This window comes from Mobula birostris, chromosome 1 (assembly GCF_030028105.1).
Source record: "Mobula birostris isolate sMobBir1 chromosome 1, sMobBir1.hap1, whole genome shotgun sequence".
Lineage (NCBI taxonomy): Eukaryota > Metazoa > Chordata > Chondrichthyes > Myliobatiformes > Myliobatidae > Mobula > Mobula birostris.
Window position 1 is genome coordinate 88,801,554 of NC_092370.1, and position 19,332 is coordinate 88,820,885.

General features: G+C 37.8%; 1 protein-coding gene across 2 annotated transcripts in view; it reads left to right on the forward strand.

The window, feature by feature from the left end:
- LOC140198027 (piezo-type mechanosensitive ion channel component 2) overlaps positions 1-19,332 on the forward strand; it is an 835,978-nt gene that overhangs the window by 735,092 nt on the left and 81,554 nt on the right. For both annotated transcript variants that reach the window (XM_072258850.1, XM_072258859.1), the window contains 3 exons: positions 28-99; positions 5,514-5,617; positions 15,067-15,154. In XM_072258850.1, coding sequence (XP_072114951.1) covers positions 28-99; positions 5,514-5,617; positions 15,067-15,154 — 264 coding nt within the window. The remainder of the gene's footprint in view (positions 1-27; positions 100-5,513; positions 5,618-15,066; positions 15,155-19,332) is intronic.

Below are 19,332 nucleotides of genomic sequence, written 5' to 3' on the forward strand. Positions count from 1 at the left end.
TTAATGTTTGGACCTATTTTGTTTTAGGAGAACCAGAGAAAGAGAAAGCCAAGGGCAAAAAAAAGCAGTGGTGGCGACCCTGGGTTGACCATGCTTCCAGTAGGTTTGCCTCAATCATCTGTTATATGTGCTACTCATGAACCAAGTTTCCTTGAATAGACAACTGCACATCTTAAAATTTCAGTTTTAAAAAAAATAATGAATCAATGTTTCTTCTAGCTCAAAGCATGGATTTGTTTTTATCCCACTGTTGTTATTTTGATGGGCTTTATGGGTCAGTTTTAACTAAGGATGGACAGATGCCAATTTGCTGCATCTAAGTCATTCTATACTCATTCACCATAGTTGTTTGAATCCATGTTGAATGCATAACCAATTGTGAAACTACAGCTGTATTAAGTATCATCTGACCATTTTGCATTGCACTGTAACTGATCACAGTATTTGAAGCTGTTAGTTCTGTCATTCTTTGCCTGCCAAATTTTGAACGTTTTGTTGGATGCAATTAAGGAATTTGAGTAATACAGCATTGCTTTTCAATTGCAATTAACTGACCTACTACATAAAGTAATTCAGTTTTTCAGGAGCAGCTGCAGTCACTAATAGTCAGATGGAAGTCAATTGCTTTTTTTTATTTATTGGTTATGGACACAACATGGAAACAAAAAATAAATGGTTGATTATTAAAGGACACAGTATTTTAGCTCTATCAAGGTTTTTTCCTGATCTGTAAAGCCACCTGTGTTAATGCAGCTTGTTAATGCACACAGGAAGCATAACAATGCTGTTCAGCCAGACAGTAAGACTTCATTGCTTGCACCTGTTTGACACAATCAAGCGACCTCCTTTATTGATGTGTTTCGGGTTGAATTTTATTTATGTGAGTAAACGAGGCATGAAAGTAATGAAAGTCTTGATCTATTCAAGGGAATGAAGTATTTGTTAAATGTTAAACCAAATTGGTTATTTTGGAGGCTAAGGTCAGTTCTGGGATGCTGTGAGCTATCGGGGAGAGGGTGTAAATTCATTCGAGGTTTGCTGGGACTGCTTGATTTTCACACAGAATTGTCATTAATTTTCACAACTGCTTCCTTTCTGTCTATTTATAATTTTGAAAAGCCAAATCCATTTGACACCTTTAAAGTAGTTAGCTTGAGCTTACTATTAAGATATTTGGCTTCAGTTGTTTTGGACAATTGGTGTGGGTAAACAAGTTTAATTGTCATTCAACCATACATGAATACAGCCAAATGAAATGGCATTACTCCGAGGCCAAGCTGCAAAACACAGTACCAATAGCCATGCACAGCACAGGGCATATATTGCACATAAAAGATAGCAAGTACATACTATACCTTGAAAAGGTATTCAGCTCCCACAATTATCTTCACATTTTACTGTCTCATTTTCTATATTTAAAATATACTGAAGTAGTATTTTTGAACTAATTTACAAAGTATTATGCATCATGTCAAATCAAAAGGAAAATTCTAAAACCCTGTCCAAAAATTACTAAAAATTAAAGACCAAAATTGTGAGGCTGAAACAGTATTGATGCCCTTTGTGATTACTATGCTAACTCTCCTCAGGTGTAATACTGTATATTACCTTACCAACTCATCCAATTTGCTAATGTAGGAAATTGGAGGATCACCTGTTTTCAATGAATTCATAAGAATAAATATCACCTGTCTCTGTAATGTCCAACCGTATGGTAGATTTTCAACAGACGAAACCAAAATGAAAACAAAAGAGCATTCAAGACAATTCAGGGAACTGATAATAGAGAAGCACAAATCTGGGAAAAAGTAGACGACCATCTCAAAGGCACGGAACATACCTCGGAGCTCAGTGCAGTCCATCTGCCCAGCCACACTGCCTAGGTCAGGCCACCCTGCTAAAATTAGTTGCTGGAGAAGAAAGGCACTTATAAGAGTGGTTACTGTGATGTGAACAGTCATTCTGCATGAACTACAGAAGTCAGTGGCTGCAACTGGAGATGATGTTCGTGGCTCCACAATCTCTAAGGCCTTGCACAAAAAGGGTATTTGTGGACGAGTGGCAAGGAAGAAATCCTGGCTAAAACCGAAGCATATCCTTGTCCATAAACACTTTGCAAAGCATCACTTCAAAGATACGATAATGATCTGGAAGAAGGTCTTGTGGTTGGATGAGACGAAAGTGGAAATCCTTGGCCCCAACACTAACTGATACGTGTGGCATAAATCTAATACTGCACATCTGCCATTCCTGGTATAAAATAAGGTGGAGGTAGCATCATGCTATGGAGATGCTCTTCAGCAACACAAAGCACACTGCCAGAGCAACATCAAATGAAGAAAATTGATGTTCTTAAATGACCCAGTCAGAGTCCTGTCCTTAACTGATCAAACAACTCTGGCAAGACCTCCAACTGACCTGGCACACTGACTTGAGCAATTTTACAAGGAGGAATGAACAAATCTTGTTCCATTGCATTGTGCAATGCTAATAGAGATATATCCAAAAAGACTACTGACTGTAATAGCGGAGAGAGGTGGTTCAACTAAGTACTGAACAAAGGGGGATGAATACTTTTGAACTGCTGACATTTCAGTTTTTGAATTTGTATTTTTTCATGCTTTACAATTTTCCCTGTATTTTGGGCTCTGCTGGGAAAAAAAGAAAGTATGTAATTCACAAATAAAAATTCTTTGTTAAATTGATCAGATTCCCTAGTTGTAATACTCACTTATGTGAACAAAGGGTTGGGGGGCTCAATACTTTTTCAAGGCACAGTATAAGATATCAATAAAATACAGTCACACCAAAAAAAAATTGTCCAAGTCCATGAATGTTGCAGCATTCTAACACAATCCAGCTTGTCTTCTGCCAAGCAGGCACTGGGGGTGGGGGGAGGGGGCACTGACTCCAGCTTGGATGCCATGCCACTGGCGCCCACAGTACTCTGCTGGAGCATGCCAGCTCCAACGCCTCTCTCCTGGGCAGCAGTAAACAGGCAACACCATGGCTTGAGGCCTAGCCCTCATTATGCCCCTGCCATCCACCAATAAATTAGTGAATTAGACTGACATTAGCAATGTCTAACAAGGTCTTGCCATCACAAGAAAAGCAACTAAGACAAACACCGTTAGAATGAACACTGCCTTCATGCACCGATTCCTCCAACGCCTCTCTGCCACAGGCAGCAGCGCAATCCTCATCAAGTTCAGCTCCTTCAGTTTCTCCACCAATGAGCAATTCACTGATTTAAGTTCTTAATGCCCAGCAGGGTTTGGGATTGAAAAAATATGTTTAAAGAAGACAATGACACTTTTCCTTGTCCCTGTAGAAGCCACTGCATCTGAGCGTGCCACCATTTTATAAACCATTCTTTATAAGTGTGTTAGCAATGCGCTAAATCATGCTAATGGCTGGCAGGTTCTCCTGAAAAGAATTACTGCACACGCATCATTGCATTTTGGGCTGTTTTACCTGTCCATTTTCCACTTGAGGAGGAGTTGATAACCTCTTGAACTATGTGAGTGGATACACTTCTTACCTGGTCCTTCAACCTTTATCTGATTCTGTTCATACCTTATAGTTATTTCATATTTTCTTATGATATAGGCATCCATTTGACCCACTGAGTCTATACTACCTCCCATCAATCCTATTCCTCATGACTTTCCTTAACCTGCAAAATGAGTTACTATTAGCCCAAACTGAGACTCGACACAGATTAGAGGAACAGCACTTCAGATTCCATCTTGGTAACCTCCAACCTGATGGCAGGAATATTGAATTCTCCATCTCACAATAATCTCACACCTCTGTTCCCCCTTTTTGTTCCTCTCATTCCACCAGCCCCCATCTCTTTACCCTCCACTGCCATGCACACATTCCTCCCACTGGTTCCTCTCCTCACCTCAAACCCTTTATTCTATAATCCACTATCCTCTCCTATCAGATTCCATCTTGCTCAGCCTTTGCATTTACACCTATCACCTCTGAGCTTCTTACTTCATTCCCACTCCCTCTCCCTACCTCTCTATCACACTCCCTCTCACTTGAATCCACCTATCACTGGCATCCCTTTTCTTTTTCTTCTTGATAATGCGCCTCAATCCAAGAAGTTAATTGTTCATTGGACTGTTTTCTCCACAGGTCTTGCCTGACTCATCGAGTTGCACTCGTTTTTCCTGTATTGCTGTACAATTAAGTTTTTTACTTTCCTGTAACTCACTAAATTTTTAAAGTACTTTTTTATTAATTAATTCAATTGCAAATGTTTTAAAACATCTCTGGTTGCCAGAGCCATTGAATACTGTGATGAGGGCATAGCACAGCACAAAAGCCGTCAGAACAATGGTGGGTCAAGTTTCATTCAGGGGCTTCCTCTCCATTCTCTATCTGCCTCACTACAGCAGAGCCCCAGAACCAAAGCTTCAATGTTACTAGGAAGCCTAAAAGTTGATTGAAATGCCATGATCTGGTCAATACTTTTCACTTAGTATCTAAATGCACAAGTTAAAACCATCTGCTGATTCAACTATATCTACATTTCATTGCCCTCATCCCACCTGCCTTCCTTACTCCTATGATTAAGCAATTACCCTTTAGAAATGTAAATGCAGTGAAAATGTAACTGGACAGAAAGATGTGTGAAGTCAATGACAATTTACTTTCATTATGTGATTTGTTTTACAAGTGAATACTGAATTGATTGTAAGGTATAATATATTATTATTTAAATAGTTTGTTTGCAATTCAGTACACACGTAATCAATAAATAACCTTTAACAAGAAGTTAACTATTTTTACAGCAATTCTGTAAAGTTAACATGCATTGAAAGAACAACCATGTCTATTATTTGGTATATGTCTAGATGTGCTTCATTAATGTGCTGACATTCAGTCAAATGTAAATCTGAAAACAAACCTTATGAAACAAGCTTGTTATGAATTGTGTTATGCTGAAATTCTGTGTTATTTTATGTTATTTATTGTCCAGATTTTGTCTTATTTAATTTCCATTGAAAATGCATGCTTCTGCATGGAGTATTTAGAACTGAAATTGAAAAATATAAAGCTAAAAATTATGTTTCCACGGAATCTACATTTGACCGAACTTCAATTGAGCCTCTGCTTTAACACCTCACTTCCTTATCCACTAAACTGACACAGAAATATTGCCAGTCTTTGCAATATTAGTTCTCTGTTTCTCCATCTTTTCTCACATTTTCCATCTGCTACTAGTTCGTTGTTAAGATCTGTCAACCTGGCTACCTCCTCTTGATTTCCTTGTGCATTCCTTGAGTTGGATACAGGTAACAGATTAGTGCTGTACATTCTTTACACTTTCTCTCTTTGACATTATTGTCGTGGCAAATTAAGAACTTTCCATCTGTTTTATTCATACCAGCTGGTTAAAATCAAATGAAGAAATTCATTATTCCTTTTTGAAAGGTTACATTCAATAGCCCAAACATTTCATTGTTTTTGCACTATTAATGTTATTTTCTCCTGCATAGTGGTACGGAGTGGAGACTACTATCTCTTTGAGACAGACAGTGAGGAGGAGAATGATGAAGAAGTCAGAGAAGATGAAGAACTACCAAAAAGATCAGGGTTTCAGGTAATATTCTGGAATTATATGGCAGTTCATTAAATAATAATTTTAAAAGGAAGACTGAAGGTCACTCAACATCCTACATCAGGCTATTTGAAGACTATTAATATCTGCAAGGTGTTCCTTAACCATTCAAATAAATAACAGTAATGCATTGATCAGCCTGCATCTGAAAGCTAGATTAATATTCTAGATCAGGAGCTTCTGCACTTCTGATTGAGGTCTGAAGTTGTATTTGAAACATTGACTTTTTTTGTCTTCCAGATGCTAACCATCTATTTAGCATCTTCTACAAGGCCAACAATTTTTGCCCATCCCTCAAAACACTACTTGTCCACAGTTGGGACTTCCTGGCTTTAGACATATCTACTACAAAGGAATAGTGACATACTTCCAAGTCAGGATACTATACAACTTGGAGAGGAACTTATAGGTGGCTGAATTGCTCTATGTATGTTGCTCGTGTCCTTCACTGTAGAGTCATAGATTTGGAAGGACTTGTTGAAGTAGGTTGAAATTTCAGGCTTTGCTGAGGATTGTTCTATTCCCACTACTGTTGGGTTACTTTGCCTTTACCTTGTATAGCAACAACGTGAAACTGAATATCCATTCAGTTGTTAAAAATTCAGGCAAAATCTCACCTGATTATATCTGAACACATGTTTAGTTGGCATCTGATACTAGGTCAGTTTGGATAAGGAACTTCATTACTTCCAATAAGAGTATGAGGTCCTGCACTTCAAACATTAACCTTTGTCTTGCTGGTGCTAACTATCTTTTTTTTTATTCACTTGTGGGATCTAAGCATCTCTACGAAGACAACATTTGTTGACCACGCCTAACTGGAGGCACTGTGATTCCAACTTATCAGACCATGCAAAATATTGCTGTGCCATTGCTGATAACTGAAACCAGGCTGCGTAGGTATACAGATTTATGAGGTGCATAGATAGAGTGAATAGTAAGAAATGTTTTCACATAGCAGAGATGTATAAAATTTCAGAGCACATGCGTAGAGTAAGGGTGAGAGGTTTAGAGGGGATTGGAGGAAAACGTTTTCACTCAGAGAGTGGTTGCAATCTGTAAAGTATTGCTGAATGTGTTGTGGAGGCAGGTATTCTCACAATATTTAACTACCTAGTAATTAATTTAAGAAATTGAATGCCACTTGACTGGCACTGGTTAAGTGCAGGTGAATGGGATTAGCATGGAAACCCACCTGATGGTCAGCATGGACATGGTGAGCTGAAAGTCCTATTTCTGCTCAATGCTAGCAGCCAAGGAATTGTTTGCAGTAAACATTGGGGTTTCCAAGAGCAAAGATAAGGGTACTGGAAATACACCTCTGTATTTTAAAGAACCCATGAGTCTTCTCGTGCTCTATCACTGTAACTTAAAATGTGGTTCAGTGAAATTCTCTTTCATAGGAGGAGATGGGATTTGTACTATAATTCAATCAAAGTTCATGTGCCAGAACATGGAAAGGCTTAAGGAATTTCCCGGTGAAAAGTTTGAAATTGGCAAAGTAAATCTTTGAAAATTCACCATACAGTTGTTTAAAAGAAGCAAAGGAAACATAGTCATCTAAGGTCTCTTGATGACTTGTACAACAATGAGGACTTCTAGCAGTCATCATCATCATCATATGACATGGGTGATCATGGTCTATGATCATAACTGTTCTTGGCTAGTTCTACAGAAGTGGCTTGCCATTGCCTTTTTTCTGTGCAGTGCAGTTTGTTCGGGTGACTCCATCCTTTAACAATACTCCTAAGAGATTGTCTGCCTGGCTTCAGCAGTCACATAACCAGGGTGTGATATGCACCAGCTACTCATTGTACACTAACAGTACAATATCTAATTGAATAAGTGGGCTCTTTCATAATGTTCCTGCTGATATCCTTCCTTGGAATAACTGATAAGAGAAGTGCATTAAATGAATAACATTTTAAAAATATTTTAAACATTCTATTGCAGCGATAACTTTTTAAATCACCATGAATTTAACTAGAATTTGGAAGTGTTTATATCGAGCTGGATGTCTTTAGGGGTCTTAATGTATGCTGTTCTTTTCCATCTTCAAGTTAGACATGTTGTTTGCTTATAATAACTGTTTGTCATTTATTGCACCTACTTAAGCAGATAGACTGGGATGTAAGAATTTCTTCTTCCTGCAACAAAACATGACAAATAAAGTTTCGAGTCAAACTCTATTTTCATGATCGTAAAGTATGTGAAGAAGAACCTTAAATATTGCTTACATCAAGATTGTGGCAGTGCTTTTAGATTGGCTTGTATACCTGATCAACTGTGACATAAATCCATGCAGATATGCTACAGATGTAAAGCAGGATTTTGTCAAGTATCTGTAAACACGCATTTTTATATTGCTGTGTGTATTTTTCTTATTAATTTTTCTTTCTTCGTGATGCTTCTTAATGCAGTATTGTGCCAATTTCTGGTAATATTTTTGTTTCTATTTTGCCAATGTCCAAGGTTAACTACATAGAACTTGTATGCAATTCATTAACCTCTCAGTGACACTGATGAATTCTGTTTTGCAATGAATTTATTTATAGGCAAAAACTGATTTTACTGGATTAAATCGAAGGCAAAAGCTTTTGCTTGAGATCATTCACTGAAGTGTTGCACTTAAGGTTATTTTTGTAGGTTTATTCTCTGATTTTTTCTCTTTTTTCGAGTTCTGCATTCACAAATGTAGTCAAAGTCACAATGTACTTGATACAGAAAGAAAAGCAGCAAATTTCTTAATAAAAGAGGAACAAAGATTTTTCTGATATAATCTGGAATTTAAACCACAAGCTGTTCAAATCTTTATTGTAGATTACATGCCATGGTTCTATGCCAATGATTCAGCATTTTAGTTAATCTGATAAGCAACATGACAACACCATTAATACATCTGAAAATAGCAGCATTTTTCAGCACCATTCAGCTAATCTATTCATTTTAGTGCATACAACAATCGACTTCAGAGATGATAACTCCACATCACCCCAAATTTCATCCAAATATAAGAAATCCAAACTGAGGCTCCCAACATGTGTTTTTTTTAATCCCAACCCTCTTCCCTCTCCGGCACCAATAATATTCACCCATAACTCCTACAACCCCAGGCTCTTTCCCATCACCCATTGTAACTATACACTCCTCACCCTCATTGCTTGGATTTTGTCTTCCACCTGTCTCATTCTTTAGATCCTTTAACTATTCCACAAGCTTCTGACCACTCAGATTCATTGATTCAGTCTGTCCCAACCCTGCCAATAGCATCAAAATGATTGCACTATCTGGCTCTGATCACATGTCGTGCTATTTTAAATTGTTACTTATGGAATCTTTTTATTTTCTGAATTTCATCTCTCACTCCAAAGCTCTGAAGTGAGCTATTACCATTGAACATAGAACATAGTGAGATTGTTTAACCTACTTCAATATTAATCTAACCCTTCCTTCCTGGTTAATCTTCATTTTTCTTCAACCATAAGATTCTCTTAATCTATCTCTTAGTGTTCTGTTAGTTTTTTGTGTGGAGGAGGAGTTGTTTTTTGGGGGGTCGATATTCCTGTCCCATTTTGTGCAGAGTTTTGGGGGTTGATTATGGGGATGCTATTCCTTTTTGCCTTGGGGGGAGGGTTTGATCTTTGTCTCTGAATGACTTTCATGTTTTTTCTTTGTTTCATGGCTACCTGGAGATTACAAATTTCAGAGCTGTATAGGGATACATGCTTTGATAATAAATGAACCTTTAAACCTTTGAACTTATCTGCTTTTAACAGCACCCCTGGCAGTGCATACCATGCACCCACCACTCTGTGTTAAATAAATAAATAAATAACTTCTGACTCCACCCCCCCCATCACGTAAAATATGCCCTCTTGTATTAGCCATTGCTGCCCATGGAAAAAGGCCCTGGCTGTCCTCTCTTTCCACGGCTCTTATCGTCTTATATATCTCCATCAAGTCACCTCTCATCCTCCTTCACTCCAAAAAGAAAAGCCCTAACTTGTTCAACCTTTCCTCCTAAGGCGTGCTCTCTAATCCAAGCAGCATCCTGGTAAATCTCCTGTGCACCCTCTCTAAAGCTTCCTCATCCTTCCTAAAATGAGGTGACCGGAACTGAACACAATACTCCCAAGTGTGGCCTAACACGGCTCTTTAACTCAATCCCTTGAATAATGACACCATATGCCTTCTTAACCACCCTATCATCTTGCACGGCAGCCTGGAGGATCTGTACACCTGATCCCTCTGTTCCCTAAGAATCCTGCCATTAAGCTTGTACTTAGCATTCAGATACAACCTCCCACTTGTTTCCAGGTAGTTCTTCATCTGCCAGCTCTCAGGCCTGCTCAGAATCTTGCCAATGCCCTGTTGTAACCTACGATAACCTTCTACACTATCCACAACACCACGAGTCTTGGTATCATCTGCAAACTTACTAACCCCCACTTCCACTTCTTATCTAAGTCATTTATAAAATCTTAAAGAGTTGGGGTCATGGAACAGTAAGGGTTCTTCGCTTACTTCCCATCGTAACCTAGGGTATATCCCGTCTCGGCTCGGGGATGATGCACCATCAATAACTCCAAAAGACTGGAGGTAGAGTAAATACTGAAAGGCTTTTATTAGCAGTCAAATGTGACCTCCAGCATGCTGAGTGTCTGCCCATGGACTGAGAGGAGTTCTGTGGGAGGAGCCACAGAGGCAGTCAGCAGAGGGGCATGTCCAGGCAGGTAACCCAGTTACAATATACATATATATGTATAGTTTACTACAGGGGACTTATCTATACTAATATTTTTCAAAAATTTCAACACATCCTCTTTCTTAGCCTTGACATGTTCCAACACATTAGCCTGTTCTACACTAATCTCACCTTCATCAAGGTCCCTCTCACTAGTGAATATTGAAGCAAAGTATTCATTTAGGAACTCCCCTGCCTCCTCTGACTCTAGGTTTCCTCTGTAATCCCTATTGGTCCTACACTTACTACAATCATCCTCCTGTTCTTAACATACATGTAGAATGCCTTGGGGTTTTCCTCAGTCCTACTCGCCAAGGTCCTTTCATGCCCCCTTTCTTGATTTTCTTCCTGGTTACCTTATAACTTTCAAGAGCCCAGACTGATTTTTGCTTCCTACATGTTAAGTCATCTTCCTTCTTGCTCTTGACTATATGTTCGACCTCTCTTGTCAACAATGGTTCCCTCACCCTACCATTCTTTTGCTGCCTCAATTGGACAAACCTATCTCAAATCAAATGTAAATGCTCCCTGAACAACCTCCACATTTCTGTTGTACATTTCCCTGAGGACATCTTTTCCCAATTTACGCTGCAAAGTTCCAGCTTAATAGCATCATAACCAACCCTCTCCCAATTAAATACTTCCCCATACAGTCTGCTGCTATCCCTGTCCAAGGCTATGCTAAAGGTCAAGGATTTGTGGTAACTGTCTCCGAAATCCTTGTCCACCAAGAGATCTGTCACCTGACCAAGTTCAATGCCTAGTACTAGATCCAATATGGCCTCTCCTCTAATGAATCTGTCTACATTTTCTATCAGGAATCCTAACAAATTCTGCCCCATATAAACCTCTTGCACCTACCAAACATAGCAAATAACTAGTGGTTAAATTACTATACTGGCATCCAGAGGCTTTGAGCATTGATACAGTAACATTTCAAATTCTACCCTGAGATTTTCATTCAAGTAATTAAAAGCTCCTAAAATTCAGAAGCAAAACACTATGAAATTGGTGTATCAAAAAGAAAACCATGGGAAAAGAAATCTGTCATCATGATCTGTTCTAAATATGATTCTGGGCCCAACAACAGGCTGATCTGATACTGAACTGCCCCAGCGTTCAGGGGCAATTAGAGATGTTTATGGCCACATTCTAAAAGGGAACTAAAATTCCTAGACACTTTCAAAGTACTTTTGAACCAATGGCAAAAGGCAACTATAACATTGGCTTCCTAAATTCTGGTGCTACCAATATCCGCTGATGTAAAATACCTCATACACAATGCTTCAACCTCAGACCTTTTTGTCCAATCCTGTCAGGGACGGGAGCCTCTGCACTGCATGCAAATGTCACAAAAGTTAGTGGTGCTGTGGCTGTCAAGGAAGTTGTTTTAGACTACAGCAATATATTAGATCAGATGAGAAGTTGAGGATAGTCAGCAGATGGAATTTAATTCTAACAAGTACAAGGTGCTGCATTGTAGGGAGTCGAGTAGTGGCAGGATATAAATGGTAGGTTGCTGAGGAAAGTTGATGAACAGAAGGACCTGGTGTTTATGTACTTGGTTCCCGGGAATGCCTAAGAAAGGGTCAATGAAGTGGTCAAGGAAGAACCAGTTGACATTCATATTTTCACAGGTTGGGGTATAGAATATAGAAGTTGAAATGTTATGTTAGACTGCACAGGAAGTATTGTGTGCAGTTTTGGTTGCCACTTAATAGGAAGGATCTGGTTGCACTGGAAAGAGTGAAGAGGAGGTTTATCATGATGTTACTTGGTTTGGAGAATGTTTGTTATGGAGAGAATTTGGATAGGCTGTGTTGGCTTTCTCTGGAGCTGAGGAGGGTAGATAAATCATTTGATAGAGGGATATAAAATGGTAAAAGGCAGAGATAGTGTCGATAGTCAGAATCTTTCTCCTCTCTGTAGGTTATCAAAAATGAGTACAAATGTTTAAGATGGGAGAAAGGAGTTTTAAAGGGATTTGAGTGGAGAGTATTTTACAAAGTTTTTTTTATATTTAACTTTGTTACGTTTTGGGGTGAAACCATTCATCAGGTCAAAACGGGATTAGTTCATAAGAGAAAAAAAAGGTCCACTATATTCCACCTTATGACTTACTTATTACCTCAAATGTAAGGAGGAAAATCTAATTACTTGAAGCAACGCACATCAAAGTTGCTGGTGAACGCAGCAGGCCAGGCAGCATCTCTAGGCAGAGGTACAGTCGACTGTACCTCTTCCTAGAGATACTGCCTGGCCTGCTGCGCTCACCAGCAGCTTTGATGTGTGTTGCTTGAATTTCCAGCATCTGCAGAATTCCTAGTGTTTAAATCTAATTACTTTTCTGTATTAAGTACAGATAATTTAGAAATTCAAAATATTTATTTTCAGGAGAAATCTCAGCACTAATCCAAATCAACTGTTGCTATTTCTGTTTCTTCATGTAAACTAAAGATAAATAACATCCCAGATGAATGTAAAACCTTAAAACACTAACATGAGTTTTTCCTCAAAGATCTTGAACTAATTATTAGGGCCTCTCTACTAACAATTGCCTCACTTTGTCCTTCTCCTTAGAGAGCAGTTCGAAAATTTGCATCAGCCATGATAGCATTGCCAAGGTCTATCCTAAAACTACCAAAAACCATACTTCAGTTGGTAGCCAGAGGTGTAAAGGTATTTCTTAGATATTCCATGGGTGTGTTCAGTCATTGTATCTCATTCTAAGATCTGTCATCTCACTTAATACAGTAAACTCCCACTAGCTGGCAGTTCTTTGGATGTACAGCATTTTGAATGAAGATTTTTTGTTTCTGAATTGACTGAAATGGTTTAAAAAATAAAACATGGATTTTAAAGCACAATGGTACAATTATCATGTAATGTCTATTTATATCAGTGGAAGTGATCAGACAATTTGTTATTGCTGTCATCTCCTGGGAGTGCCAGTAAGTGGAATTGCAGTTTCCTTCATTAATCAGTATCATCTTAGTTGATTGTAACTGGCTTTCTACCTGCATGGTTTACTTATTCTAAGATATTGCATAGAAAGATGGGTAGTCGAAAAGTTGACAAGGAAAAAATTAGTATCAAATATAAATCAAAATTGAACTGAATAATACAATTATCTGGAAATATTACAATTTCAATCAATATGCAAGACTTGTGGATAAGCAAAATGCAAAGCTAATCCAGAATGCAACAATTACTGTAATTTAACATTACTATTAAAGGCAAATTAAATACATTGAATGTGTAAACTCAAAGGACATTTTTGTGGAAATACCTATTTGTGAGATTTCAATGATATATTAAAACAGGTGTGACTAACTTTTAAGAAAGTTGAAGAAAAAAATGGAAGTATGAAATTTGATAGTTTTTGTAGAGCTGCAGCGATAGTATCTTCTGACTACTGATTGATTTTGTATATTCTTTTGTTTGTGCTCTGTGCGTCTAATAGATTAAACAAACATTTTTGTTTCAGTTTTGCAAAAGGTGCATGCCTTGCATTAACGCTTGCTTTACACCGGAGTTGCAGTTTCAGGCTTTTATCATGCTTGCTTTGCATGTGTGTGCGGACACTACTGGTAACACAAACTGTGGGGCACAAAATGTCAAGATAATATTGTAGAAACCAGAAATTATTTTTGTGTGTCAAAAAAAAATCGTTCTTGAGGCAGAGGCTTACAGCTAACTGCGACTAAATCAGTGGTACCAATATTAACTTTACTAATTACTAACCACTTTTCTTAATAATCTAACAACTTCTCCAAATATGTGACCAAATTTTAGCCTATCTTCCAAAATATAACATTACTATTTTTATATTTATGTGATGTTCTCATTAGGTATTTCGTAAATAGAACGAGTTAGCCTAAAATCATTACATGATTATATTCCACTGTTTTTGAAGAAGCGTTGTGATTGACATACTGCAAATCTTCCATGTGGGTAATGAGCCTCTCTTTTTTTGTGGTACTTAAACATTAAAAAAATAGAAATACCAACAGCAGCCAAAATAGCTGGAAATGCTTGGCAGGTTAGACAATGTGTGTGAAAAGAAAAGCGGGTTTAATGTATCAGGCCGATGACCTTTCATCAGACAATCTCAGAGTCAGTTCAATACAACGAAGTGCAGATTGATGTTTTTGCACGCTTGCTCTAGAACAACCACAATAGAACATAGAATAAGTGTTTAATTTCCCATACCGCATATCCTGTGACTTATGAGGGCAAAAGTGCCAGAATAATGCTGGTCTTTATACTGTGGATCCTACTCACTATGTTCAAATTGCACCTCCCTGATTTCAAGTCATTTGAAGACTTTGTAATCAGCACTTTCAAATTTTACATGCCAATTTGTCTTGGGATACTGTGTGTTATATTATCCTATGCAAAGTAATACATGCATTAGAACTCTTGAGTTTATTTTTTACATAAATGTCTTTAGGAAGATTTTTTTCTGGACCTGTCATGATAAGCTCCATAGTTCAGTTAGGAGTTTGACGATTCTAATAAACAGCTGAATCTGCCATCCACGTTTTGAACCCACTGTGATACCAGTACTTCTATTCCATTTGTGTTCTGAGCTTCATTTTCCTAACCTGTTTGTACAGTTCTGCACTGAACTGCATTTGCCCTTTTAACTGTGATTAAGAAGCTCTGCAAACTTCTCTCTCTGCAGTTCGTTTACCAGACTTGGATGAAAAATTCCAAATCGGCAATGAAGGAAAAGAAGAAGAAACGAGGATTCGGTAAAAGAGAAATGGAAGGTGATTTTTGATGCAATTAATTATACAGCTCTCCCTTTGCTGCACAGCAAAAATATGGCTATTTTTAATGCTGTTTAATACCCATTATTTACTTATCCCTGATAAATTGTCGGTAACCAGCCACCTTGAAACACTGCACTGCTTGTGATGGAAGTCTTCCCATGGCATTATTGAATCAAGAACTCCAGGTTGTTTCCCCAGCAATATATTCCCAAGTCCCAATTCATGGTGCTCACTACTGTGTGCTAAATGGAACAAATACTTGGATGTTCATTAGTGCGTCCAGGAAGTTGGTAGATTGGTTAACTATTGTCTCATGCCAAGGTCGTACCAAGGTAAAGCGAAAAATCTTGTTTTGAATGCCATCTATATCGATCATTTCATCACATCAGTGCTTTGAGGTAGTTTTCCCTTGGGGAGAAGCAATAATCATGTCACTCCACTCTTTAGGAATGAATGGAGGCGGAAGAAAGGAAATTATAGGCCATTTATCCTTATTTCATTAATCAGAAAGATGGTTAAGTCACTTATCAATGATGAGGTTTCTGAGTACTTGTAGGCACATGATAAAATAGGCCAAAGTCAGCATGGCCTCCTTAAGGGGAAATCTTGCCTGATTAATCTGTTGGAATTCTTTGAGGAAATAGCATTCAGTGGATGTTGTTTACTTGAATTTTCAGAAGCCTTTGACAAGGTGCCTCACATGAGACTCTGTGATACCATAGACTCTTAACAAGATAAGAGACTATGATATTGCAGGAAAGATACTAGCATGGATAGAAAATAAACTGACTGCTACTGGAAGCGGGCAAAGAGCGGGAGCAAAGGGACCTTTCTGGTGACCCCCGGTGTTCTGCAGGGGTTGGTGTTGGGACCGATTCTTTTCAAGTTATATGACAGTGATTTGGATGAAGAAATTGATAAAAGATAAGTGGAGGGGCAGCTAGTTTTGAGGAAGCAGGGAGTCTGTAGAAGGACATAACCAGATTAGGAAAACGGACAACTAAGTGGCAGATGGGAAGTAATGCAGGGAAGTGTATGGTCATGCAGTTTGGTAGAAAGAATAAAAGCACAGAGTAACGTAAAGGAAATTCAAAAATCAGAGGTGCAACAGGACTTGGGAGTCCTTGTGCAGGATTTTCTAAAGGTTAACTTGCAGGTTGAGTTGGTGGTAAGGAAGGCATTTCATTGTTAGTATTTATTTTGTGAGGGCTAGAATATAAGAGCAAGGATGTAGTGCTGAGGCTTTATAAGGTATTGGTCGAACTGCACTGGGGAGTATTGTGAGCAGTTTTGGGCCACTTAACTAAAAAAGATGTGCTTCAATTGGAGAGGGTCCAGAGGAGGTTCACCTGAATGATTCTGGGAATGAAAGGATTAATATATGAGCAATATTTGATGGCTCTGGGCCTACACTGGCTCGAATTCAGAAGAATAAAGAAGGGTCCTAATTAAAACCTATCAAATATTGAGTGGATGTGGCGAGGATGTTTCCTATAGTTGTGGAGTTAAAGAGCAGAAGGCACAGAGTCAGAATAGGGTGATGTCCATTTAAAACAGTAAGAAGGCAGAATTTTGTTGATGGATTTGTGGAATTCATTGCCATAGGCGGCTATATTCATTGGGTGTATTTACCCAATGAGTTTGTTAGGTTCTTGATTAGTTAGAGTGTCAAAATTCATTCTTCTCCATCTAAAGAATCTGAATCTGTTGTTTTTCTTGATGCAGAGAAAGCCTTTGATAGGGTGGAGTGGTCTTACTTTTTTGAGGTTTTGAAAAGATTTAATCTTTTTTTTAAATATACTTTTTATTGAATTTTCAAAATGAATACATGAAAAGATAGTGTCTACCCTCCCCCCTCCCCTTAACCCTCCCCCCCCCCATATATAGTCCTACCTAAAAAAGAAGAAAGAAGAACCGCCTGGGTGTTGGAAGGTTTCCACATGCTCCATGGAGTTCAAAATAAATTTGGTATACTTATTCGTTACTTTCCCTGAGGGACCAAGATCTTTATCAGAGCACTTAAATATGCCATCCTATCTTTTGTAAATAAGGGTGCCAAATATTCAGAAATGTTACATATTTATCTCTTAAATTATTAGTAATTTTTTCGAGTGGAACAGAACTAGCCATTTCATTATTCCAACAATTCATACTTAAACACGAATCAGATTTCCAAGTAACTGCTATAGTCTTCTTAGCTACTGCCAATGCAATTTTCATAAATTCTTTCTGATATTTATTCAATTTAAGTTTCGGCTTTATCCCTTCAATATCACCTAATAGAAATAATACAGGGTTATGTGGAAGTTGAATTCCAGTAATTTGTTCCAATAAGACTCTTAAATTTATCCAAAAGGGTTGAATTTTAAAACAAGACCAAGTAGAATGTAAAAAAGTACCAATTTTTTGATTACACCGAAAGCATTTATCAGATAGATTTGAATTTAATCTATTTATTTTTTGTGGTGTAATACATAATTGGTGTAAAAAATTATATTGTACTAATCTAAGTCGAACATTTGTTGTATTTGTCATACTGTCAAGACAGAGTCTTGACCAATTTGTTTCATCAATATTAATATTCAGATCTGTTTCCCATTTTTGTTTTGACTTATGGATTCCTTGTTTAATTGTCTGTTCTTGGATCAAAGGAAAGATTTAATCTTGGCCCGGGATTTATTTCCTGGCTTAAATTGATCTATCACGCTCCTATGGCTGCAGTTATAACTAATAATCAAAAATCTCCCTATTTTAGATTACATAGGGGTACGCGACAGGAATGTCCTCTTAGCCCTTTATTATTTAGCTTGGCCTTAGAACCCCTTGTTGTTGCTCTTAGAGAATCTAATACTGTTCAGGGTATTAAGAGAGGGGACAAAATACACAAGGTTTCATTATATGCAGATGACCTGTTAGTTTATATTTCAGATCCTAGGAAATCTATTCCTTCTATGATATCTATATTTTCTGAATTCAGTAGTTTCTCTGGGTATAATTTAAATTTACATAAAAGTGAGTTATTTCTTATTAATAATTACTCGGATCCAAATCATCAAGTACTTTTTAGTATTGCTAAAAATTACTTTACCTATCTTGGTATTAAAATTATTAAAAATTTTAAGGATCTTTATAAATATGATTTTCCATTAATTGATCATACCAAACAAGGGTAATGGCAAGGGTAAAAAGACACTAATAGCAGTTATATACAGGCCTCCAAACAGCAGCCGGGATGTGGACTACAAGTTACAGCTGGAAGTAGAAAAAGCATGTCAGAAGGAAAATGTCAAGATAATTATGGGGGATTTTAATATGAAAGTGGATTGGGAAAGTCAGGAAGGTAATGGATCTCAGGAGGGGGAGTTTGTAGAATGCCTACAGGATGGCTTTTTGGATCAGCTTGCCCAGAAGCCGACCAGGGGACCGGCTGTTTTGGATTGGGTGCTGTGTAACGAACCTGAGGCGATTAGGGAGCTGGAGGTAAAGGAACCCCTTGGAAGTAGTGATCATAATATGATTGAGTTCAGTTTCAAATTTGAAAAGGGGAAGCTGGTATCAGGTGTATCGATATTTCAGTGGAACAGGGGAAATTACAGTGGTATGAGAGAGGAACTGGCCCAAGTCGATTGGAAAAGTAAGCTAAATGGAGAGATGGCAGAGCAGAATTGGATGAAATTCCTACAAGAAATAAGGAAAATGCAGGAAAATTATATTCCAAGAAAAAAAAAAATCATGAATGGAAAAATGGCACAAATGTGGCTAACAAGAGAGGTTAAGGCAAAAAAAAAAGCAAAAGAAACGGCGTACAAGGAAGCAAAAATTAATGGGGAAAATGAGGACTGGAAGACTTTTAAAAACTTACAGAAGGAAACTAGGAAAGCCATTAGGAAAGAAAAGATGAATTATGAAAGGAAGTTGGCGATTAACATAAAAAAGGATACTAAGAGTTTTTTTAAATATATGAAGAGTAAAAGAGTGACAAGGGTAGATACGGGACCAATTGAAAATGATGCTGGAGAAATTATGGATAACAAAGAGATGGCAGAGGAACTGAATGAATATTTTGCATCAGTCTTCACAGTGGAAGACATGAGCAATATACCTGATAGCCAGAGGTATCAGGGAATAGAATTAGGTACAGTCAAGATTACTAGAGGAAAATGCTTGGGAAGCTA